Source organism: Lissotriton vulgaris, unplaced genomic scaffold (genome assembly GCF_964263255.1).
Source record: "Lissotriton vulgaris unplaced genomic scaffold, aLisVul1.2 SCAFFOLD_683, whole genome shotgun sequence".
In the NCBI taxonomy this organism is placed as follows: domain Eukaryota; kingdom Metazoa; phylum Chordata; class Amphibia; order Caudata; family Salamandridae; genus Lissotriton; species Lissotriton vulgaris.
Genome location: NW_028251994.1, coordinates 417,842 through 444,872, shown reverse-complemented (window position 1 = coordinate 444,872; position 27,031 = coordinate 417,842). Strand labels below are relative to the sequence as shown.

Below are 27,031 nucleotides of genomic sequence, written 5' to 3'. Positions count from 1 at the left end.
ATGCACTGCATTACGCTGCAGCCTTTTTATTGTTGCATAATTTAGTCAACACTGCAACATCTTTTTGGCCTCTATTGCTGCATAACTCCAGTGGCCCGAAAGCAGGCTGCACATGTTAAAAGTATTTGTGCATGAAGCAGAGACCATGAAGTTTGCAAACTTAGGGGCTGATTACGATGGCAGGCAGACTTCAGTCCGTCCGCCATCAAATCGGGGAATGGGACGGCTGGCCTTCAAGGTGGCGGCCCCACGATAGGCATTACAATGCGACCGCTACAATGGCATTCGCAGTGCCTATCTTTTACTTTGCAGCAGGTGCTGCTGGCTACATCATCCGCCGCAATGTAAAAGAAGGACCTTACATATATCACTGCACTACATGGCAAGCACAATGAGGTGCCTGCCACATGGTGCAGTGATAGGTAGGGGGGCATCTTAGATACCCCCCGGGTCCCATGTCTGGGGGCTGGGGGGGACTGGGGCCTGCTACGGGCCCCCAATGTCTCTTTCCACTAACTTTTCCATGGTGGGTGAACCGCCATGGATAGACTGGCGAGTAAAGGGTAGCGTAATCTCTACTGTGGTGGCTGGTCGGCACCACCAGCATTGTAGGAACCACGAGCCCCTCCGCCGCACTGGCGGGCTCAAGGCGCCAGTTGGGTGTGTGGCGGTGGTCTTTCCGACCGCCAGGGAACCACCCGCCATTATAATATGGCTGGCGGTAATGCAGTTACTGATGGCAGTGGAACCACTACTGACGGGGTGACGTGGCAGTCCCACCTCCAATATAATCACCCTCTAAGTTTGGTGTGCATACAAATCCTTCATTGCTGATCCCTGGTGAGCTGCACCACTACTGCTGAAAAAGGCCAATAGAGGTACCAATGGGTGCGTTGGACCGGCCTCAAGGATCTTGTGACCTCAGTGACAGGCGCTGTCGATGGTGTGTCTAGGGTGTGCTTCTTTGTATGCCTGCTCGCAAGACTGGAGGTGAACTGCAGTATGGATTGTGGTGGACAGGCCTTCAAGGTTAACTCACACTTGCCGCCGTTAGGGTCCACCTGCGGGTGCTAAGACACCAGGGCTTCTAAGGTCTATTGGGTCTTCTAAGGTGTAGCATCAGAATGAGCTCTGTCAGGAGTGTGGTCTGGTGGACTGGTCATGAAGGCTGAAAATGGTGCTCAAGTTCCAAATTCAGCAGCTCTGGCCAGAGTGCCACATCCTCTCCCACAATGAACACCATACTGCCCCACTGAGAGAAACTTGCACTGCCTTAAGCTACAACTCAAATGTGCTGCGACTCAATTAAAATTATGCACTAGACAACAGTAAAATGCTGCCTGAAAAAACTAATAACACCCTGGAAAAAGCCAACACTCATAAGGAATGCAAGAATAAGCAAAGCATGTGAAATCTATTCAGGAACAACATGGTTACCTTAACAGTTTTAAACTCATTATTCAGAAATCAGTAAGAGATTTTGCCTGTAAAATTCCGGACATGGCTACAAGACCAGGCAGGAAGGCACCCGTTTCAATGTCCATTGCTTACATCTTTTCAAACTGTAAGCAGTTTGGTTTTAAAAAGACCTCATCCCTGCAGTACACATTTTATAAGCTAAAATAATTAAAACTGTTGAAAACGATCATATAAAACGTTTCTTCTCCACTCATCAACCAGGTATTGCAGTCCCTTTAAGAGTGGTGGACATCCCCACCCTTTAAAAACAATGTTGTTCAAAGGAAGAAAAAAAGATAGTAGTGCTTTCACTGGCAAACTCTGTAAAGTGGTGCTAATGTGTGTGGGTGTAAATAACAATCTGGCCTGTCTGCTGACCACTCTGTATTGCTTTATTTAGGTATTTAATAATTTTTTCTCTCTGTCCTGAGGTTTTTCCTTGGAATTATAAAACAGTCAGCAAATGAGGACATTTCCAGACAAAGTGTTCTTCCTATTTTGGATCCATTTCACAGGGAAACAAAAACAAGGAGAGGTAAGAGAGAGAACGTAAGAGCTGTCTCTTGAAATCAGAACTGAAGGAGGAGGGAGACAAAGACAGAAAGAGATAGAGGAGAAAGAGAGAGGGGGAGGAGGGTCGCTGCCAGAGGCAGATCAGGAGAAGTTGATACTGTCCTTGCTTTCTCTGGGCATGGAGGAAAAAGAGTTTATTTTTCCTTCTCTGCCCTTCCCAGGACGCCGAGCCTTCCAGCAGCATAACAAAGGGCAGAGGGCGGGTGGCCTCTTTGACTCCTGGCAGGTCAAGTGCAGGGCTACTAGGTAGCGCTTTCGCATGCTAATGGCTCTGTGAGTAACAGAAGGGAGAGGGGAAATTCTTATGTCCCCTCGTCCCCCACACGCTTGTCCCCCGTGTCCCCCCACTTTAAAATCTGGGGGGATATATCCCCCGCGTCCCCCACACTTCCTACGCCCATGGGTAGAGTGGTGTTGCTGTTTGCAGGACCTTTACCATGACAGATTTTATCGTCCCTCTGAAGATTGCCGCCTTGGGCCGTCGCCCAGCTCGCCCTGGATGGACAAAACTGTCAAGCAAAAAGAGTTGCTGCAACCAGCGTCATTCATATTCATCAATCAATCAGGCTTTTGTTAAGCGCGACTACTCACCCGCAGGGATCTCAAGGCGCCGGGGGTGTGGGGGTTGCAGGTTCAAGCCCCTCAAGGAGGGGGGTCTGTCAAAGAGCCAGGTTTTGAGGTTTCTTTCATGAAAAACAGAGTAGCCATACTACTCGGCGATCGTAGTTGCGAATCCCTAGATGTGAACCTGCCTGGGAGAGTAACCTACATCTGTGAATTTGCACTCAGGGTAGCCATCATTGCAGCCGTTTTGCTTTAAATGGTTTGGGGTCACAATGGCCAAACTGTGCCGCAAAGCGATGTGGGGAGCCAAGAAGCACTAAGGGTGCTCATGCGACTGCATGGAAGTCTTAGAAATAAGAAATGGCTGGATTCTTGCAATAGGCTTAGCCAGTGGCAATCACTCAGCAATCATTCCAGTCCATAAGTTTTTGGCTGGAGCGCAACTCCAGAAAGAGCGCAACCATAGTTAAATCAATCTCTTGGTACTAAGTGGACAGCTCGGCCGAAGTGGTTCTACTGGAGCAAAAACAAGACGCAGAACGCCACTATCGTGAATGAGGAAGACAATACTGCGCAGATATATTTCCAATATATACCCATGGTCTGAGCTATATACGACTTTAGGATATAAGAGACATGGTCCTTGGGACCTTCTTTAAATATTACCCTTGAGATGTAGAGATTTAAGCCTGCTACAATATGAGATAATAATCATTTCATCTATACATCGTGGATAAGGAGAAAAATCTATACTGGGACACAGGGTGAAGATATTCTACTGGGTCCCTTCCACTGTAGGGGCCAACACTACTCCTTGGGTTGCCCAATGTTTTAGTCCTGATGAAGACTCGCATGGCCACGGTCCAACTTACCTCTAGGCCCTAAGACGAGTCGAAACGTCGACGCTCTCTCTTCCCTTTTTAAAACCTGGATTGTGAAACACATTTTCTGGTGCAAAAAATATTTGGAAGCTATGTCTCCATTTAATGAAAAATGTGTATAAAAATTAAATCATCTGCCAGGATATTGTAGGACGGTGAACTGTGTAACCGATCTCTTGTGTAAATAATATTGTGAATACTTCTATGCCTCTTATCTTTTTCTTCACTGAGCACCTGACTTTTCCTTATCTTCTGCACGCCTTCTTTGGGCAACCTAAACAGGTTTTTGTATAGAGATAGTTGTAAACGCAATGAATTAAAATTGCCCCTGATTTTGTAATCATTGCTGTTGCATTTTGCGTTGTTTTGTCGTTATAAAGATTTGTGACATTGGATGTTTAGGGTTGATCTGAGAGACATACCCCATAACTATGTGGCAATATTGATCATGGATTGATTAATTCAGTTACGTGAAAGTAATGGTTGAAGACCACTGTATTTCAAAAGTATATGATACCCAGGTCTTCTGACTTCTTGGGTCACCCCATTTTTAGGTCGAGCAGACCTACCCTCAATGCGTGAGCATTGAAGGTGTCTGCTTCAGACCTATTGTGGCCCGTATTTAGGAATGTGGACAGCTACCAGACGCGCGCTTTGACGATGTCAGATTTCACCTCGGGAGCGCGCGTCTGAGCTGCGCTTGCGCGGAGCAAAGCCCTTGCTCACACACAGACACAGGCAGCCCCCACCCCTCTGCATGTACGCACGCACGCACGCACACACACACACAGGCGCGCGCATGCACACGCAGGCATACGGCACACATACAGGCACACGGCACACTATCCCCTGCCTCGCATTCTCTCTCAATCACACACAGTCACGCATGCGCACACACATTCCCTCGCGCACACACGCACACACGCGCGCACACACTCCCCCCCCCTCCCCTCCCCTCCCCCACAGGCATACACACAGGCACGCACGGACTTCACATCAGCCCTGGGCCCCACTCACCGACTGCGCTCTTCCGGCAGGGCTCCTCTCGCGCTCCGCTCCTCACGGCGTGGCGCGTCTCCTCTTCTGAATCGGGGCTCCCTCAGGTCAGAGGAGCCCCGCAACAGGCGCCACACTCCTCCTTCTCCCCGGCCCCCTCCTGGGGACCCGGGCTACCCCGGACCGGCAGGGCGCTCCATGCGCCGGCATGCCTTTTCACGGACCTCGGGAGGCGGGACTTCCGGTCGGCCGCGAGCGGATTGGCCGGCCGGCCAAGAGCTTCTGGGTCGCCGCGGGCAGCGCGGCGGCACCCTCCCTATCACTACAAGGGCAGGAGATGTGCACGCGAGTGGGAGTTGCGTGTTGTTCCACTTGATCCCATTACATCTCTATTACCAAATATCCATCTGTGGATAACCATAAAAAACGGAAAAGATTTATCCAGAAATGCGTCAGAGCAGGTAAGCAATGTTGTATATGGTGCGGGGAGTTTTCGCTGTTAGATTTATTTATAAGCGACTTCCTGTATCCTGTTTATCTTCTACTTCTCATTGATCTACCTACGAACATGCTTGCCCCTCTTTGACCCCCCTACTCACTAAAGGTCCCTAGAAGTAAATCCCCTGAAGTTATCGTTTAGACATTGACGTTGATTCACTAAAAAGAGGGTTGGGAACTCGATTTAATGCTCCCTTCGACCCCCCCAGAGACATGGCTGTCTTGATCCATTCAACCCTCAGTGGCCTCCTGTGTACTGATAAAGAGCTGTTGGAAGGGAAAGAGAGGGCATTGCTCAACAGTTAGGGTGACCAACTGGAATTTTCTCTTGTCCGCTCTCTCTATTATTGTCTCGGTTGTTCCTTCTGCATTCTCTCTTTATCTCAACCCATCTTTCGTTGCCTTAAAGTTCCTCCATGTTTCATGCTCACCAGTATAGCGCCGCGAGGGACGAGCAGTGTGCTCTACTTCAGTGTATACACTTGCTCATTCCCTCTTTCTCTGGCTCCCTCTCCCCTCTTTAAGTCTCCGGACCCCCCCTTCGCCCCTCACTCCCTCTCTTCACACACACCCCTCCCGCTCTGTTGTAATTACTGCTCTGAAGAGCTCTGTGACTCTCGCAGAACACACAGCAAGAGTCGCCTCCAGAGCTCTCCTTAAACACCCCTCGGTGAGAGCAGACGGGAGCCGAGGCTGTAGCAGAGACTCAAGAGCAGGGACGGGGGAGAGTGCACACAGCTGGAGTAAGACCAGCTGCACCACCCCATAGCGGGGGCTCCTGCATCAACAGCCATTAACCTCCCCTGCAAGGATTTCTGCACCACCATCCACCGACCTCTAGACCAACAGTCCCTACAATACCATCCACAGACCTCCCCAGCCACGATTTCTGCATCACAACCAACACACCTCTAGACCACCAGTCCCTACAATACCATCCACAGACCTAACAGCCAGGAAGACTGGACCACCATCCACAAACCTTCCTAGCCAGGATTTCTGCACCGCCATCCACAGACCTCCAGACTATCATTGACAAACCCAACGCAGTCGGCTGTTAAGCCAACTTCTACAGACTGCACCCAACCAGCTGTCCATCACTATGCACAGTCCTGCCTAACCCCCACATCCAGGAACTCTGCACCATCATCCACAGACCGACACACCCAGACATCTTACACCATCCTCCACAGACTGCACCCATAAAAATGTCCTACAATACCACCCACAGACCCACTCACAGCAGGAAGACTGGACCACCATCCACAGACCTTACCAGCCAGAATTTCTGCACCGCCATCCACAGACCTCTAGACTACAATTGTCAGACCCAACGCAGTTGTCTGTTAAGCCAAATTCTACAGACTGGTGTCACATTTGCGAAAGTTATACCTATTGGCATTGTAAATGACAAAGCTATTAATTTAGCTATTTTCAAAACCAAACATAAATAAAACATTTGTCATTTACAATACCAATAGCTCAAACCTTCCTAATGCGAGACCTATTGCATTGCAAATGCTTGTTGTTAATGGTTCCCGTCTGAAGTGGCACAGTGAGCAAAAAACAATGCATCAGAATGTGGAATGTGAGATGAAGAGTCATTTTGTGGGGAAAACTAGTAATGTTTTATGGAGGTGCCTGTGGTTAAGACTGGTGAGTGTGCTACTGCTGAGTATAGAGTCAGTGTTTTTTAGTGTGTACATATGATGACACTGATGGAAGTGTTAATGTTGGCTAAGGAACATGGTTTGAAGTGTGTGTGTCTAAAATACAGATTGAAGTGTTTTACGGCTAGAGTTTGGCTATCTACATGTTGGCATTTGTTTTTGTAAAACTAATAGGTTTTCATGCATGTGTATGTGTGCTTGTAGTGATGAAATGGCAGGTTTGCAGGAGCTAGTTACTGTTTGTGTAGCTCTGTGGATCAACCCATGAGTGTGTCTGTTTATTAAGTTTACAGTTACATTTTATGGTAGGACAGAGTGTAGTTAGGAGGGGAGAGGGGTTGGCAGGCTTTTGTGTAGAGTACTTATGTTTCTGTTTCTGTGTGTGTGTGTGTGTGCGCTTGTTATGTGCACAGAAAAAGCACATTTGTAAGTAGCTTTCTCTCTTCATTTAGTCAGAGAAACTGTTTCCAGTTCTATGCTTTTAACCGTTACATCATTGCTAACAGGTGAGTTAGTCGAACCCTGGTCAAGCAGCAACCACAATCCTTGTCAGGGTGAATTACAAGCCAACCCTAAATTAACCTGTGCTCAACCCTCTGGTAGCTTGGCACAAAGCAGTCAGGCTTAACTTAGAAGTAATGTGTAAAGTATTGAGAAATACTTCAAACAGTAAAAAAGTGAAAAATACCACACAAAAAGGACCACATAGAATAAATAAAACAAGACCAAAGCGACAACAATCCATTTAGTAGAAGCGGAGGAATGAAATGTTAAATATTTTAGAAAAAACAGCACCAAAAAGCACAATGAGCCAACTGTGGATATCTGGTCTTGCCGGATCAGGGCAAAGTCACAAGTTCAGGCTGACTGCGTTGGAGCGCTGGTAGGCTACAGGGACAAAGTTATGCCCACTGAACAAAGTACCTTAAATCCTGGTTTGTAGAGGGTTCCGATGGTCCGCGTTGACGATGCGTCAAACAGTTAAAGCATTGCCAAGGTGCGGCAAGGCTAAGATGCAAGGACCCGCTTCTTCATTGAAGTTCCGGTGAATGAGGGCTTTCAATGCAAAGTCCAGTGTTGAGGATGCATCGCGCAGAAGGGGCGATGCCTCAGTACCGGGGGGCTGCAAGGGAAAGTCATTGAGGCTGCTGTCAAAGAAGGATGCAAGGGCCTGTGCTAAGGATGTGTAGTGGCGGTTCCAAAGAGGTTGCAGGCTACGGAAGCAAATCGGGTCTTTATGACAGGTACAATATTGCAGCAGCAAGATGTGTTGGCTCTGCTCAAGTTTCGCAGTGCAGTGTGTTTGTCTCACTGGACTCACAAAGGCTGGCAGAACACATTAGCAACACTTTCCAGGGTCCAGCACTGGGGTGGCACCACTTTGCAGAGCAGGCTCACAGGTGTTAGAGTCCTGGTGCTGGGTACAAGGATGTTGGAGCCTTCTGTCCCTGAGGCTCAATTCAGTAGGACAGCTAACTAGCCCTTGGAGTCACTTGGGGTCCTGGGTTCAACATATGCAGCTCCTGTCCTCACCCAGGCCAGATGGCACCAGGCAGGAGGTCAGCCCAGCAGGGCAGCAATTCCTTCAGAGCAGCAGTCCAGCAGAGTGACAGTCCTTTCAGCAGCACAGCAGTCCTTCTTTCTGTCAGAGTATCCACAGGTCCAGAAGTGCACTGAAGAGTTGGTGTCTGAGGTCCAGTATGTCTACCCAGTTGTGCCTTTGAAGTGGACAGGTGCCTCACCTTCCTGGCTACAGACAAACTAAATGGGTTATGCAGCCCTTTGAGTAGAGCCAGGACACCGCCCGTTTAAGTGTAAGTGGGCTGTGCCCAGCCCCTCCCATCCTGCCAGCAATGGCCCATACAGGCCTACGCTCTCAATTGTGTATGGCTGTCTACGAGGAATACAGAATGCACAACTGTCAATTACAGCCAGTCATGTGACCCAGAGACAGGCTGCAAACACCAAACGGATACGGCAAGAAAACGGCAACTTTCTAAAAGTGGCATTTTCATAATTGTAACTTAATGTCCGACTTCACCGTAAGTTAGGATTTCTCATTGCAAATCCAAAGACACCAAACATTAACTGGTTACCTGCTCCCATTTGGAAATAATCCCTTATTAGACGCAACAAGGTAACTCCAATGCTATCTTATGAGAGGGGTAGGCCTTGCAGTAGTGAAAAACGAATTTGAGAACATGTAAACCATAAAAGTACATGTCCAACTTTTCAAATATATTGCAACATTCCCTCTGGGCTGAGCAGGGCCTACCCAGTGGGTGACATATTAAAAAGGAAGGTATGGGCCTAGCAAAAGTTTATTTTCCCAGGTCGAAGTAACAGTTTAAAACTGCACAAACAGGTTGCATGTTCAAAGGGCTACTTGAGTGGGTAGCACAATCAGTGTTGCAGGCACACTAGTAGCATTTAATGTATATGTCCTGGGTACATGTAGTACCACTTTACAAGGGATTTATAAGTAATTAAATATGCCAATTGGGTGCAAGCTAATCTTACCTTGTTTAGAGGAGAGAGCACAAGCACTTCAGCACTGGTTAGCAGTGGTAAAGTGCACAGAGTCCTAAGCCCAACAAAAAGGAGTTCAGCAAAAGAATCCGCTTGAAGGCAAAAGGTTGGGGTTTGACCCTGCAAAAAGGGCCAAGTACAACACCCAGTATATATTAAACTACATAACGTCCCCCAACTGGAATAAGCAATTCTTTAACACACAGATCAGGCAGGCTGAGGCCACCTGCTCTGGAAAACTTACCACTTATTAGATGACTATTTCTTGTGGAGCCTCAATACTCTTCACTTATTACAATTCCACCCAGACCCAGGACATGCCACATCTCCAAACCAAGAGAGTCTTTGTGGAATATCTAATATTCAAACAATATGCAGATACAGAACAGATAATCCATCAGAAGAGGCAGTCCCTCTGTCTTATCAGAGGGCCAAATCTGAACTTAAGCCCTTATGAAGTCTGTTCCAATCTTATGCTACTTTTCAGTAAACCCTTGGTATTCTTAGGATCCCAGAATAACTCGTGCCCTAAAGTAATTATAACTCGCACCCTCACCATGCACTGCGAATTACTGCCGATATTACATCACTCATGACATAATCTATGACATCACTGATAACATCATTGCAACATCTGAAATTACATAATTAATGACAGACTGTGCATGGTGGGGGCGTGAGTTATAGTTACTTTCAGGCATAAGTTATAGTTACGTGACATAATTATAACTGGTGAATTTCAGTGTTTTTGTTTACAATGTTAAGTTGTCACTGACATTTTCTATAACTTTAATTTAACTTTTGTTTTTTCCAGTTATATATATATATATATATATATATATATATATATCACCAACAAACTCCTTAATACCACTTCTCCCTCGCAGGATACGGAAACAGAGCACGGACCACAAAGCTGTAAAATGCCTTCAGTTTATTCTTGGTTCAGCTTACAAACAAAAGCAGGCAGCCATGACGCGTTTCATCCCTACTAGGGGGACTTGATCACATGACATATATATTAACTGAAAAACGAAGGGTTACAAGGACGCTATAGTTAGGGTCAGATTTCACTAGTAGAAAACCAGTGAAATTCTGCAGTTATTGTTACCTGAGCTACTAACTATAACTTACACCCCCGCAATGCACTGCGTATGACCTCACATATTACATCACTTGTGACATGGAAATTGAATCACTGATGACAACACAAATAACATCACTGATGACATCATCACAGAACCACTCACACACCTACTCACACCCCATACAACCTCTCAAACGCCCACTCACACACCTGTACACCCACTGACATAACCATTCGCAAACCTATACCAGTACTCACAACACCCACTCACTTCTCCATAGAGCCACTCACACACCCACTCACTTGTACAGCTACTCACACAACCATCTACTCACCCATACTACCAGTTACTCACCCATACAACCAGTCACATAACCACTCACCCATACAGCTACTCACACACCCACTTATTTAACCGCAAAGTCACACACCCACTAACTCACCCAATCAGCCTCTCAACACAGCTATTCACTCACCCATACAAGCCCTCATATGCTCACTCACACCACTTACATTCACACATCCATACAAGCACTCACACATCCCTGTACTCACCCATACAGCCATTCACACAGACACTCGCTATCCAATAAAGTCACTCACACATGAAGTCCCTTAACGAAACACCTACTCATACAGCCACTCACTCACCCATACAGTCACTTGTACACCCAATCACTCACTCATACAGCCATTCAGACACCCACTCACTCACGCACAGTCACTACAAAACCGACTTACCCACTTATAGAGCCACTTACACCACCACTCACCCACCTATAAAGCCACTGACACACCCACTCACTCCTAATACAGCCACTAACACAGCATCTCAATACCCCCACACAGCTACACACACAATCACTAATACACCCATAGAAACACTCACACACCCATACGCACAACGATACATACAGTCACACAGCCACTCACATAATATATATTAAAAGTAGTGTCACTCATTAGTAGTACATCTAGTATACTACTTTAACTTTTGTAGTACCTTGATATATATGTGTAACAATCCTAAACATTTACAAAATACTTAGACTCACTGGATGTTGTCCTCAGTGATGTCATCAGCGATGCCATTGACTAGGTCATAAGTGATGTAATATGTGAGGCCATAAGCAGTGCATTGCGGGGAGCGTAAGTCATCTCAGGTAACTATAACTGCTGAATTTCACTGGTTTTGTATGAGTGCAATCTGACCCTAATTATAACGTCCCTGTAACCTTAGTTTTTTCTGTGAATTTCTAAGTGTTTTTAAATTCTATTTGCTAACTATAACATCCCTGTAACCTTTGTTTTTTTCAGTGAATTTCTAAAGTTTTTTAAAATGCTAATTCCAAACTATAAAGTCCCTGTAAACTTTGTTTCTTTTCAGTGTATTTCTATGTTTTTTTTAACTAGTAGTCACGTTTACAGAGTGGTTGAGAAAGGAGGCTGAGCCTCTGGCCAGCTCTCAGGAATCCCGCTGTGTAGGACTTACAAGAGGTGCCAGTAGGGTTTCTTGGCCCCCAAAGTCCCTCTGGAGTAAAGTGGACTTCATTCCCAACCAGCAGTGCACGACAAGCTGCGTTTGCAGAGTGGAGGAGAAAGGGGGCATGGCCTCTGCCGACCCCTCAGCAATCCCGCTGTGTGGAACTTATTGGGGATAACAGGAGGGATAGTTGGCCCCCAAGGACATCCTTGGGGGCCAACTACCCCTCCTATAACCTCCAGTAAGTCTCACACAGCAGGATTTCTAAAACCTGGTAGGAGGCCTCGCCCCTTTCCCCCATCTCTTTGCAAACGTGCCTCCTGGTGCACTACTAGCAGGGGGATGAAGGCTATTGAGTGGCTATTTTTTCAGTAAATTTCTGTTTTGCAGTGACAGCCTCAAAATTATTTGTGCGAGTTGTGGCCAGCGAATCTGACCTACTGAAACCAAGGGGCTGGTTCCAGTTCTGCTGACGGTATAAAAATCTCTCTCAGCCAATCAGCAGGTCCTATTTTTTTTAAAGTTATTAAAGTACCACAGGACTCCTGCTTGACTAACCGTCCAGATATACCTAACTTCTTAAGCCCTTCATGACCATCCTGAACACCTCTTTAAATGGCAAATTTCTCAAAAACAGCTGAATGGATTTACACCAAATAACAAACACACGCGTTCTGAGTGTAGTTCTAGCTTTTTCACAAATTTGGTGTAATTTCATGTAGCTGTTTTTCCTGTAGTTGCTTTAAAATGTTCATATGGATATTAACATGGGAAATCAATGTTTATGAACCCACTTGCCGGATCACGCCAAAACTTTCTACGCAGGAGCTGAGGTGGATGAACTTTTTGGGGGAAAGTTTTATGAAGATTGGTCAAACAACGTCAAACTTATTAGCGAAACATAAAAAGCTCTTCATATGGAAACTGTAACCTATTCACTCACAGTGGAATTTTTAAACACAAATAGTTGAATGAAGATAGGTATTCACTCCACAAAAGGCGTCTTGAATGTCTCAGTTTGACTCTCTTTTCTGAGGCACTAGACAAAACAGGGAATTTCAAAATTAGGTCAACCCTGATGTAGGACCCTCCTTTTCTTCCCTATCTTATGCAGGACTCCATCTGAGGCCAACTTATTTTTAAGGCAGAGACTATTGTAGGTCCAGCTTATCCCTGTTGAGGTGACAATTCATGGTTCCACATGGAGGAACCATCTAATGCCAAACTATTCTGCTTCTCCGACCTTGGATTTAGGAAGCCTTTTAATTTCAAATCCTTCACACACCATACAGGCTACCCTCATGTATTCTTCAGGCCTTCCATATGCCAAACAGAATTACACATCATTTAGATTTCCTTCATTGAGGCTTTCTAAGGATGTCCACACTCTTCCCAGGCTAGATACACAAAATGGAACACACAGGTATGGAAAGCAATGCACACACCCAAACAGTGTCTTTTGACACATTTTAAATGACAAACAAAGGTGTTCAAATTTAAGCAATCTGTTGTTTCCCATAGCCAATAATTTCTCCAAGGAATATATTCCACATTTGGATCCACTACAAAGGTATTGGTGGGATGGTCGGCCCTTTGAAGGTGAGATATATGGTAAACCTAGTTCCAATAAGTAAATGTGTCAGCCGTTTCCCTGTAGGAGTTGTGAGTGGGTAATTGCCATTTTCCCTGAATCACCCGAAGCAGAACCCGTACGATAGGTAGGTCAAAATCTGTTATTGATTTGATGTGGAACAAAGGTTCTTGCCAACAGGACTGTATGTCTACATATGACTACCATAATGTAATAAAGAAGCCAATATTCCACATTCTTTCCAGCAAAGGTCCTAGCAAGCAAAGAAAGCTTTCATTCTAAAAGCAGCAAAGTACCATCCAGTAATTATTTTATAAGCGTTTTATTTATGTTTAGTATATATAGATAATTTAGGGGGATTGAACCAAACATTGGATCATATTTTGCCAGTCAATTTAATCTTTAAACCTTTTTCCCAGTGGAACACACAGTTATGTTTCCCATTGGGCTATAAGATGCTCACCAGGGTGTAAAGATTAGAGATCTCTCCTTTTGTCTGGTGTTGCAAAAAATCATTTTTCTAACAGGGTTTTTCTAGGCCACCCTGTCTTCTAATAACTATACAATTCACAACACAAATGCCAGTAAGAGTGATAATAATAACAACAACACGTTCAACTATCACTCAATTTAACGACACTCAATTAAACAATCCCAGAAGGCTGAGTCGCCCTTACAAAGATTCACAATTGTGACCTGCACATTTCTACACTTTTTAGCAGGAGTGCATTCAACTCACTGAGGTATCCTGCAGCACCTTTAAGGTTAGTTTTTTGGAACTCGAGATCTGAAGGTAAACAGTCTACAACCGAAGTCAGAACCTCATTTTGGGCTGAGAGATCCTTTTTTCAGAGTCGATGCAAATGGTCAGTTTCCCTGGACTCTCAATTTGATAATCTGATAATAGAAATAGCCCGCAATAAGAGAAAGTGATATTCCCAGAATGGTCCAATGGGAAAACGCAAGTAAAACCCTAGGTTTATGGTGCAAAACATAGGTTTGATGTTACAATTAGTATCACAAACACCACTTAATAATCATCACTTGAGTGGTATCCTTATTCGGAAGGCACTGGATAGTGCACAATAGACTGCTCTATGGCATGCCAGCATGATCAACAAATACCTGTGACTTACTGTTAGAATAAGGATCAAATGACCGAGTGGGTAATAAATTACTTCAACACCTTTTTAGTGTGAACCTTGACTTGCAGGCAATGCATCCTTTTTTTGCAAATTTTCCCTGCATGATTCTGGCATACTAAAGCCTGAAGGTTCATAGTAATTGTCCAAAGGCTTGTTAAATCAGCACAAAACATATCTTCAATAGGTGTCTACCAACAGAAATGTATCGGCCATGTGAGGTTTCTTGATGTGAGCTTGGGCTTGCAAGACTGCAATGTTGTAAATCAGCATCCTTCTGCCATATTGATTTTATTTATTTATTAAATTTATTAGGCGCACGGCTACCCCCAGCGTGGGTGTCCTGGCGCTGAGGACAGCAGCGGCCTAGAACCTAGAAGTTAGTAGCTGGAGAACAGCCATGTCTACAGTTTACATCTGAACTGGGAATCTGATTCGCTCAGTCGAAGACTTAACGGGAGGGAATTCCATAGTTTTGTCGTGACCACCGCAAAAGCTCTGCCTCCTTTTCTGGATCGATGGAAGCGGGGGGAGCAGGAGTCGGAGGTGGTTGGATCTGAGAGCTCGAGATGAATGGACTAGCTTCAGCCTACGTCTGAGATATCCTGGACCCTTCCCATTCAAAGCCCTGAAAGTAAGAACCAGCGCTTTAAACTGGATGCGGGAGGATATCGGGAGCCAGTGCAGGTTTTTTAAGTGGGGGGAGATAGAATAGCGGTAGGGAACGTTGCACTCTGAACAATCTGCAACAGTTGTAGGAGATATGCTGGAGCTCCCACATATAGGCTATTAGAGTAGTCTAGATGGGAGGTAATGAGGGCATGCACGATAGTCTTCAGAGTCCATGGGCAAGTATGGGGAGATTTTTTTTATCATACACAATTTGCCAAAGCAGGCAGAGGTCACTTTGTGAATTTGGGTTTTATATGATAGCTCGTTGTCAATTGGGAAGCCCAGATTTCGAGCACCTTTCACAGGAGATGGGGAAGGGTTCAGCTCGGACGGCCACCACATAGACGGCGGCAACGGAGATTTTTGGTTGAAGAATAGCACCTCGGTTTTGTCGGTGTTCAGCTTCAAGGTGTTAAAAGTCATCCATGATACAATGTTGGAAAGGCAGGCTTTGAAATTCTCGAGTCCGTTGTCAGAGTGGTCTCTAAAAAAAATAAAATAGCTGTGTATTATCAGCATAAGAGACCACTCTGATTCCATATACCTCTATTACCTTTGCCAAAGGTGACAGATAAACATTAAACAAGAGGGGGCTAAGAGCCGACCCCTGAGGGACTCCACAACTAAGGTTTTTTTTTTATCTTTGGGCAGACCTGTTGTGTTCTACCAGTTAGGAATGATTTTATCCAGGCCAAAGGAGTGTCTCGTATCCCCATATTATGGAGTCTATCCAGCAGTATGGAGTGAGAGACAGTATTGAAAGCCGCAGACAGATCGAGGAGCACCAACATGGCTACCTCACCTCTATCCACGCTCTCCCTAATCGTCTCTGTAACCTCCAGTAGTGCTGTCTCCGTACTATATCCGGATTGCGAATCATGGAGGAGATTTCTGGTCTCCAAATAGTCTGCCAGTTGTTCTTGCACGACTTTTTCCAGTATCTTTGCTGGTTTGGGAAGAAGCGATATCGGCCGATAATTACTGTATACTGACGGATCAGCCTGTGGCTTTTTTAGAATAGGGATCAATGTGGCCTGTTTCCATGCTGAAGCGAAGTGGCCGGAGAGAAGGGAGGAATTCCAGATTGCAATTAGTGGTTGGATGAAGACTGGAGTCAAGGAAGTGAACACTTGGGCGGGAACCGGGTCAAGAGGTGAACCTGATTTGCACCGTTGCATTTTCAGGAGGGCCGTGTCCAGAGAGATTGCCTTGAAGGTACAGAGCATCTTTTCACTAGAGGGGGTAGGGTGCTAGGATAAGATCTCCTCACCGGACCTCTCAGAGGGATTAAAGGAGGAGAAAATATCAATAATTTTATTATGGAAAAAGTCAGAGAGGCCGTCACAGAGCTCTTGACTGGGTTTAGTAAGACGAGTAAGAGCCGCCGGTTTAGTGAAGTCCTTCACAATTTGATATAGTGTTTTGGCTGAATTGTCAGCGACGTTAATTTTATTGGAGAAATATTCTTTCATGGTGGCCTGTTTGAGTTTGTGGAATTTTTTTAAGGCATTTCTGTATATGACTTTAGCAGAAGGGTCATAGGTGATTCGCCATAGACGTTCAAGCCTCTTACATTTGCTTCTTTCTTCACGCATGGGTGGAGAGAACCAAGAGGCTGAGGGTTTAGTTCGGGCAGATGAAAGGGATTGTAGGGAGGCAATGGTGTCTATAGCTGTGGAGAGGTACATATTAAACTTCTTGACATCAGCGTTCAAGTCGTCCGAAAGTTGCCAATTCAGGTTGGCCATTGTGGGTTCGAGCGTGTCACAAGTAACTTTGTACCATTTTCTACCCAAGTTCTCAGTCCTACTGTGAAAAGTTGGGGGGTGGTCAGGTTAAAAGGGATTAAGAAGTGGTCTGACCAGGTCAAGGGAAGTGGCAACAAGGTAGTAAGGACCGGCAAATCCGAAAATACAAGGTCCAGGGTATGACCCGTGTTGTGAGTAGGGCTATGTACTCTCTGGTCTAGGTTTATGCCAGCTAGAGTTTCCACCAGGGACCTTGCTTTTGCACAAGACATGTCATCAACATGTAGATTAAAATCACCCAAGATGGTGAAATGGGGGTGCTTCAAGGATAAGTCTGCCAGGGTCACTAATAGCTCCAAGAGATAAGTAGGCTGGGTGCCTGGCGGGTTGTAGATCAGTGCACCCGCAAGAATCAGATGCGTTGAATCTGAAATACTGAAATACATTGCTTCAATAGGACCCGTGTTAGATAATTTCCTAGAAGTTATCTTCCCTTGTGACCGTAATATTATGGCGATCCCTCCTCCTACTTTAGTGCCTGGCAGACTGATCCCGACAAATTGGTAGTCCGGAGGAATCGCTAGGGTAATATCTGGGTTAGTAGTATCTTTAATTCACGTCTCGGTGAGGAACATCATGTCCCAAGAATTCGAAGTTAGGGATAGCCAGATATCGCCTGCGTGATGTGGGAGGGACCGGCAGTTAAGGAGACAGGCTTTTATCTCTCTCAGTGGCACTTAATGTGGCTCCTCTTTGTTACATACTCGAGGGCTATCGGGAAAAGGGGCGAGAGAAGGAGCAGTCATTGCACACAAAGTGCTTGCTAAGCAGCCAAGAGGGGTTGCATTTGATGTTGCTACAGCCGGTCTCAGGCCTCAAAGCTAATAGTTGAGACCTCGACCAGCAGGTTCGCCGATTTGGAGGGCCACCGGCAGCATGGCTGGCGATGGTCGCGGCACAGGCGCGGACGGGCGCAGACGGGCTTGCCTTTGGCTCGCCCGCTGCGCGCGTCCTCTGCACGCGTCCTGAAGTGCATCTCCTTAAGTGGCTGACGCGCTGACCCTTTGACTCCACCCTCCCAGCATTGTAAGTGGCGATTGGCCGCCCCACCCTCCACATCAATCGAGGCGAGCCCGTGATGGACCGGGGTAGGGGCGGAGTAGCTGGCGTTACGAGTGAGCAGCGGCTCAGGCACACAAATATATTTACACAGTAAAAACAATTTATTTTAAAAATATCAGGGCGAGTGTAAAAGGAAGCACAACCTGCAGCAGCTAGCGCAACACAATTCTAACACGCGTCCACAGCGAACATGTATCAGCCTTGCCTTAAGTGGCTGACGCGCTGACCCCTGACTCCACCCTCCCAGCGTTGTAAGTGACGATTAGCCGCCCTACCCTTCACATCAATCGGGGTGAGCCCGTGGTGGACCGGGGTAGGGGCGGAGTAGCTGGCGTTACGAGTGAGCAGGGGCTCAGACACACAAAAGGTATTTACACAGTAAAAACAATTTATTTTAAAAATATCAGGGCCAGAGTAAAAGGAAGCACAACCTGCAGCAGCTAGCACGACAAAATTCTAGCGCGTGTCCACAGCGAGCAGGTATCAGCCTTGCCTTAAGTGGCTGACGCGCTGACCCCTGACTCCACCCTCCCAGCGTTGTAAGTGGCGATTGGCCACCCTACCCTCCACATCAATCGGAGCGAGCCCGTGGTGGACCGGGGTAGGGGCGTAGAAGCTGGCGTTACGAGTGAGCAGCGGCTCAGGCACACAAAAGGTATTTACACAGTAAAAACAATTTATTTTAAAAATATCAGGGGGAGAGTAAAAGAAGCACAACCTGCAGCAGCTAGTGCGACAAAATTCTAGCGCACGTCCACAGGGAACAGGTATCAGCCTTGCCTTAAGTGGCTGACGCGCTGACCCCTGACTCCACCCTCCCAGCGTTGTAAGTGGCGATTGGCCACCCTACCCTTCATATCAATCGGGGTGAGCCCGTGGTGGACCGGGGTAGGGGCAGAGTAGCTGGTGTTACGAGTGAGCAGCGGCTCAGGCACACAAAAGGTATTTACACAGTAAAAACAATTTATTTTAAAAATATCAGGGGGAGAGTAAAAGAAGCACAACCTGCAGCAGCTAGTGCGACAAAATTCTAGCGCACGTCCACAGGGAACAGGTATCAGCCTTGCCTTAAGTGGCTGACGCGCTGACCCCTGACTCCACCCTCCCAGCGTTGTAAGTGGCGATTGGCCACCCTACCCTTCATATCAATCGGGGTGAGCCCGTGGTGGACCGGGGTAGGGGCAGAGTAGCTGGTGTTACGAGTGAGCAGCGGCTCAGGCACACAAAAGGTATTTACACAGTAAAAACAATTTATTTTAAAAATATCAGGGCGAGAGTAAAAGGAAGCACAACCTGCAGCAGCTACAGCGACAAAATTCTAGCAACAAAATTCTAGCGCGCGTCGTCGATTTGACACGAAGACAACTGTGCATGCATTTATAAACAAAATAGGGGGAACAGGCAATGGTCCTGTTGTTAAGTCTGCTACTAAGGTTTGCATGAACAAAGTACGTAAGCAAAAAATTAGTCATGAACCTGAGAACTGGAGTCTCTTCCTCTAGTCCCAGAGGTGAATATGAAATCAAAAGTATAAAGAAGAGAGGTGGGAAGCAATACACCATGATATACCTATTGCTTGCCACTTCTGCTAAAGTAAGCATTCTTGTTTCTTGGATATACTCTTGACACCTCATCCTTCCCTTTGAAGAACGAGGGTGGGGAAATCATTACGGTCATGTGGCGTTTATGCTATTTATTCTTTTCCTGTGTGTTTCTGTATTATTTCTTTTTCCCTTGCTTTATAGGACATATGTGGAATTCTCATATTCACCTGAGCTTTTATTATATGCTTTGCTACACTTGGAATGTATGAGGGAAGGCTTGGAACTCCAATGTGTCAGTTGGATCTTTTCCCTTGAGCCCTCTGAACCTAAATACTTATCTCTGTAACTTAATAATACATTAATCTTTAAAATCACAAGGAGACACGTGGAAATACTTCACAGGTTAGTTGTGAATTCACCCCAGAAGCACAAGTAAAACATCACAGTAAGTCGCACTGAATTCCTGGATACGGACCACCTTGATGTTACCCATGACCAATATGGCAGAATTGTTATAATAAATTAAAAAGGCCGAATGAATGAATGAACTAAAGCAACAAAGGTTAAAATGAGCTAAAGGACAGATCAACTTATTTTGTGGCTGCAAGGGTACCTGTCCATACAAGAAAAGAGAAAATGAAGGAAACCCACATGCAGTGCGAGCCTGCTTAGCATCAAATCTGGTTAAGAGGCAATACATTTTTTTTATTTTAAGAGACGTTGCCTTTCTTTTAGCTGTACATGCATCCACCTTCGAGAACCAAGGTCTGTGTAGACTATGAGAAGGCAATTTATCTATCGCCAATGTACACTAATTTGCAGACTCCATTTATTTATTTATTTTAAAAAATAACGAAAACATATTTCATTTTCAAGGTCACATAACATCGTGCTTTGTTTCGCTGTCACTGTGGAACACTTCATCCGACCACACTGAAATTAGGACGAGAAACTACAAAAGATTTTTTATAATGGGTTTTCCGATTGGGAGGTTGAGTGCTTGCCAACCGAAGGGGTGAGAGATATTTACTTTAGACTTAGAGAGCTCCACGTACCTTTCCTGCATCAACAAGTTCTGAAATGGTATCCAGCGTTGGCCCACTTGGTGAAAAGAACCCCCAGCGGTAGTGAACCCCTTTACACAGGTGCTGCAAGAAAAGGCAGTGAATAAGAGGGACAGAAAGGGGGTCTGGCATAAATTAAACGGTCGGCTACTTGGAACAATAAAACAAGCTCAACAGCTGCCATCTGCGAAGACTTTCTGCCTAGAACGACAAACACTATTTCCCATAAAGAGCAGTGACAAACAACCGGGGCAAACAAAGACGATACAAGTGTCCATACGAGCCCTAATTTCTAGCATCTGAGAGCTCGCTTTTATTTCTGCTTTAGAGACGGCTACAAGGACCAGCCATTTCATAATCTTTTTATTTTTCTCAAAAGCCACCTAGTGCTCTTCAGGCTGTTTTCTTCTTTACTGAAACAGCAACACTCCATTTCAAATCAAAAGCATCTTCCTGGCCTCGATATATCTGTGACAGCAGCGGTTGTCAGCAAGTGGTGCCACTTGGACGCGCTGCTATGGGAACAGCCATGGCAACAGCCGAGACATCGTTTACTGATGCAAGCAGCAAGAGTGTCCTAGGCTGAAGCACGCAAACCCTTCAGTTGATTTGGCTCCATCCCCATTCAAGGGTCAAAGGTCTCGCTTGGATCGTGAGGCACATAGGGTTTTTCAGAAGAAGCTACACCTTTTCCTCCCTACAGAATTTCTGGTGTTCAATTAACAATGCATTTTCAAAACACCAATTCAAGGCACAATATCGCAGTTATTTAAAATACGTTTACAAAAAGTACATGGTTAGAAAGGAAAAGCAGAACTTAAAATGTAAACCCTGATGTAGAATAAACCATCCAGGGGGAAACCCAAAGAACATGGCAACGGAGGAAGAAGGTGTTCCAGGACAGCATCTCCCATTTAGGGAAGATGCTGAAACTGAAAGAGGTGATGAATGTACGTGTGCAATTACTCTACGAATGCCACTTTGAAGGAACTGCTTGCATGAGTTTCCTTTAACTATACTACGTTCCCACCTTTACCAATTTCATTCACTGCCCCATATCTGTTTTTTTTAAATCTATTTTATCCAACTTGTGCTTTACTCGTCAAACTGGATCAAAATACATTTGCCCATACATAAATCAATCAATACCTTAATTCACAGTGATCTATGAACGTTTCAACCATCCAGTCAGGGTTGGAGCTATTCCTATATTTGGTTGCAATTTTAATCCAAATTGAGTCTGTTTTTGTATATCAGTAACGTGATTAGCCTGTCCTTGCTGTTCACTACTGATGTATCAAGAAAGCAAATGCAAACCTTCTGGCAAGACAAAAAAAAAACATGTTTTTTTCAATGTAACCATCTTGCCAGGCCAGATCTATCTGCTTTACCAATGCTTGTTTCTCGAAGAAGACATCGCCAACCACATCATGATTTCTTGGTAAATGTTGTTTATGATGGTTTACTAGTATGACCATCATGCTTGATTTTTGACGTGCGCGCACTCCCCTACTTAAGTCTTCTGGGCTGTGCTATGAAAAATATCAGGAAGGACTATGTAGAACTAACCCTCAAGAAATCCAGAGGCTGGAATTGTAGAGTCGGGTTGGTGCGCCCTTAGGATGACGCAGACAAGGGAGAAAGGCATTCAAACAGAAAGGGGTGGAAACTTCTGAAGGACACCTTAAGCGATCACTTGATGTTTAGGACTGGCATAGTGCTGCCTTTCATATGCATTCTTCTGGAGCATGAGTGATCACTCGGATTTCAATTGGATAGTTACCTTCATGACTTTGCTTCCGATTGTGATCCCCGTCCGCAGCATCCCATCTGCTATTCCAAGCTGGTCCGTGTTGAACAGAAACGGCGTGACCAAAGTGACGTATTTAGCCCCAGACCATGGCTTCAGGTAATTCAGAATCCAATTTTCAGTAGATCCGCCAACATTATCGAGAATAAGGTCAAACCTGTAAACGGAAAGAGATAGACTGCTGTCTGCTGGTCTTGCACAAACAATCTTTCAAAATGTGTATAGTGTAAATCAAATGACTCTGCTGCATGGGAGAGTAGGGATTTCAAGCAGGCTGCCGAGGATCTACCAAAATGCAAACCAACTCAGGTCCATTCTGTAAGGAAGGTCACTCAGTTGTTACCACTTTTCCTTATCGGGGACTGGTGGGGGGGGGGCGGGTTTGCAGGAAAACCGCATGACACATTCATGTGCAATCACTCTCAGAATAAGCAGCCGCACATCACCTGCCTACCTGTGCTTCAGATGTTAGTAGCTACTATTTAGACAGTGTCTGCCGCTGGCTCATCCACCTGCATCTCCAAATGCTCATGCCAGTTTGTGCGGAAGTCATTCAATATTGCATCCCACACCTCTGCTACTGGCTGTTTGCGCAACCCTGTGGCATCTTCACGATGAAGCGCTACACTCTCCGCTTGCGCCCAACACCGCAAGGATTGATACCAAGCTACTGCCACTGGAGGGACAAGAGATTTCCAACGACGCGTGAGCAGGCGTTTGGCAACTATGAGGCCCAAATCTATGAAGCTAGAAGTCACTTTATGCCCTTTGGATCGTGTGTATTGCCCCAAAATACACACCTTCCATGACCAGTCCAGGGTGTGTTCCCTGCACTTGATTAGACAGCTGGTGACGCTACTCCAATATGCTAAAACAGCAGGGCATGACCAAAGCACGTGCAGCAAAGCTGCATCCATTTCCTCACATCTTGCACACGCAGTATCGGCTCGACCAAAATACCTATTTATACCGTCCGGCGTCAGGTAGGCTCTTTGGACAAAGTAATATTGAATAAGGCAAACTCTGACATTACGGGGGATTTGCGTGGGACTCTCGAGTAACCTTCCCCACTCCCTGTCTGTGACGGGCAGCCCCAGGTCTGTGTCCCAGTGGGCTCGAAGGGACAGCAGGCGCTGTGCCGTGTGGAGTCTAAGGGACTCCTCAAACCACTAGGTCAAGTGGCGGCCGGTGCCCAGCTCGTGCAGGTACTGAATAGTTAGGTGGGTGGGATGTTCCTGTGTCACGTCGCCCCACAGCACGCTAGCGCATGTGTCACTGCGGCATGCAACAGAAACTGACCCCACGGTAAGCCCTAGCTCTCGATCAGATCTGTGAATGGGAGGAGCTGACAATCAGTATACAAATCACCTAATGTTTGTATACCGCCTCCTCACAATGCACCAGTTCCGCACTCATTACAGCCCATAGCCTCCTGGGTGTACCTAATATAGGGAGTGATGGTGCATAGGGCACTACATGGCGCATAATGCGCAGGCTACGCTGGTAACAATGATATGCCACCTTGACCAGCAATTGCGTAGGCACCCATCCCGCACAACCCGGAAGACACAATGCGACGATTTGGGGGTGGGGGAACCCGGGCATCTGTTCCACTGTGTCCTTAAGGTGGCGCACGCTAAGCCAGCACGTCACCCACTGGAGCTGGGCAGCTAGGTAATATTGCTCCATGTTGGGCAGAGAGAGTCCGGCCTGCATGGTCAGCAGGTACATCTTAGCCAAGGACACTCTGCTTCGTGATCCATGCCATATAAATTGTCTCATGTGAGATTTCAATTTTTTTTTTAAAGGGAGGTCTAAGCTGTAACGGTAAGTTCGTAAAATAATAAAGGAGACGCGGCAGGACCACCATCTTTAACAATGCGATCCTGCCCATGACCGCTGGAGGCAAGGTGGCCCAGAAGGTCATCTGAGCTCTCACCACCGTGACAGCGCAAATTAAATTTCCCTCTAGGAAGTCCCGTGGGTCTCTGTAAATGAGGATCCCCAAATACCAAAATGTCTCAGTTTGCCAGTGCACTGCCCTGCCATTGACGACTAGGTGGGGGTCAGGAGTTGACCCTACAAATGGATACAGACACAACTTATCCCAATTCACTTTTAACCCCGACGCGAATCCAAGAAGAGTGGCTTCGATTGCTCCACACGGGTGCATCACGTCCCTGAGGTAGATTAATAGGCCGTCTGGGTATATGGAGGGACCGCATGCAGGCCGTCTCCCAGTGGTATTCCCCAGTCGTCTTGCGTGGTACGGAACGCCTCAGCGAGCGGCTCAATAGCGAGGGTAAATAACAGCAGGGAGAGTGGACAGCCCTGTCTTGTACCGCGCTCTATGGGGATCCGCGCTGATACCCTGGCCATGGGCAGTGTGTAAAGTAATTTAACGAGGACCAGAAAGTCGTCCCCCAGTCCATACCGGTGCAGTACAGCAAACAGGAACTCCCACTCTGAGGTATCAAACGCCTTCTCTAAGTCCAGCACAAGGCAACTGTGACGCGCCCAATTATCCCCAGCGTATGTCGCCACCCAAGAGAAGCGCTGCAAGTTTAACGATGTGCTGCGGACAGGCACAAAGCCATTTTGGTCCGCATGGACCAGCTGCGGTTCCAAAGGGGCCAACCTGTTCGCTAGTATTTTGGCCAACACTTTATAGTCAGTGTTAAGTAACGCCAATGGTCGGTAAGACCCAATCAGCTCCGCATCCCTGTTCGGTTTGGGCATGGACAGCAGCAGGGACTCATGAAGCGTGCCCGGGAGCACGCCCACCCTCTGCACATTTTTATAAACTGCGAGGAGGCGCAGCACCAGGAGCTGCTGGTACACCTTATAGTGCTCTGCCGGGTATCCATCTGGGCCCTGCCCTTTGCCTGTAGCCAGGGAGCTGGTAGTGCTGTGAACCTCCAGCAGCGTGAGCGGTTGGCTCAGTTCTCCTTTTTAGGTCTCGCTGAGTCAGGGCATGCGATGCTCTGCGAGACATTTTGTAAACAGTTTTTAAAAGTGCTACCAAAGGCTTGGCCACCAGCTTGCGATTACACGCACAAGCATGCGCACCTCGGTCTGCCTCTCCAATGCAGGTAGCCTCGCTCCACCCCTTCCCAACCACAGAGCGCGTCCCAGCGATCGTGATCACTTTCACGGTCTTTTGTGCGCTTGTTATATCTTGATACCGCACTCCATTAGAGATTGCCTTGAAGTCCAATGTTAAATGCAATGTGCTTCGTAAATCATTATCATGTTCCAAAAATAATGTCACGATGAGTGACAACGTAGCATATATTGTATTATAAGTTGGCATTTCTGTTGTTTAACCCCTTGCATGCTGATGACGGCCGGGAGCCGTCATGGCACACAGTGCTCGTGTGCTGATGACGGCTCCCGGCCGTCATGACCGCACCCGCGATCGGAATGTGCCGCACAGGCGCAGAATCGCGGCAGCATGCAAGGGGTTAAGTTTCCTTAAAAGTCCTGCGCATTTATTGTTTCGCATGTGATTGCTTGCTTTCAGTGCACACTCATTAATTATTCCGCTGAATCAGACCCCGCCCTTTCTCTTTTTCTTCGCATAAGAAAGAAACATCACAATTGTAAGCCTTGAAAGAGACTATTGTGCCTCCATACTTTTCAGGTTTGATGAAATATGGGTCACGGCCGCCGGAGGCCACCAGAGAACGCTCTTTTCATGAGCATTGTGCCTGGATTGTTCTACGTTTTCACTAAGTTGATTATATAATTTTAAAACTTCACAACATCAAAGGCTTGCGCAATCTTGTCACCCTGCCCTTTAAATACTTTGAGGCTGGGACAACATGTCTAAAACAAACACAGTACCTTGATCGGCCATAAATCAAGCATTAATTCTAATTAACACTGCCACCCGGAGTTTATTCTGACGTCAGGCAATATTCATTCATCTCATAATTAGAAATGATTATCCCATATAATACTCGTACCCACACATGGCATATGGCAGATAACCTAAAGAAGATTACTGATAAGGCATAAAAACTCATTAAACCAATGTCATTCACCAATGTCAAGTCATTGTCAAGCATTAACATTTGCATTAAATGTCACAAACAACAACATAGTAAACACAATGGGACAAATAAAGCGACAATTTGTAGTGAACTTAATAATCAATGAGGATTATTATTTACGGAGTCTCTATTCACTTCTTTTACAAATGAAGGGGCCACTCATATACAGTCATTTACTCCTGTTTCAAGTCAAGGTCTTTCGACTTCCCCAAAAATTGTAGTACACTTTCTACAAACCCTAATAGGCCTGATTCACAAAGATAAACTTACACTTTTATGGAAGTTTACAATTGCTGTAGTAACTTTACTGCTGTTGTGGTATTTACAAACTATGAGTGTAATTTTACTACTAGTAATTTTACCAGTAGTAAAATTACACTTGCAGTTTGTGAATACGAAAAAGTGGTAAAGTTACCACAACAAGTGTAAACTTACAGAAAAGTGTAAGATTACCTTTGTTAATTAGGCCCTGGGTGTTATAGATTTACTGGAAGGAATGTAGTGGGGGTCCTGAGCATTAGCCAACTGATTTATTTTATTTTTT

General features: G+C 46.0%; 1 protein-coding gene across 1 annotated transcript in view; it reads right to left on the bottom strand.

The window, feature by feature from the left end:
• Positions 1-27,031, bottom strand: part of RTN4IP1 (reticulon 4 interacting protein 1) — a 316,827-nt gene that overhangs the window by 72,298 nt on the left and 217,498 nt on the right. Inside the window, exons 8-9 of the mRNA XM_086950968.1 lie at positions 22,406-22,589; positions 20,614-20,706 (exon numbers count right to left, since the gene is read on the bottom strand). Coding sequence (XP_086807094.1) covers positions 20,614-20,706; positions 22,406-22,589 — 277 coding nt within the window. The remainder of the gene's footprint in view (positions 1-20,613; positions 20,707-22,405; positions 22,590-27,031) is intronic.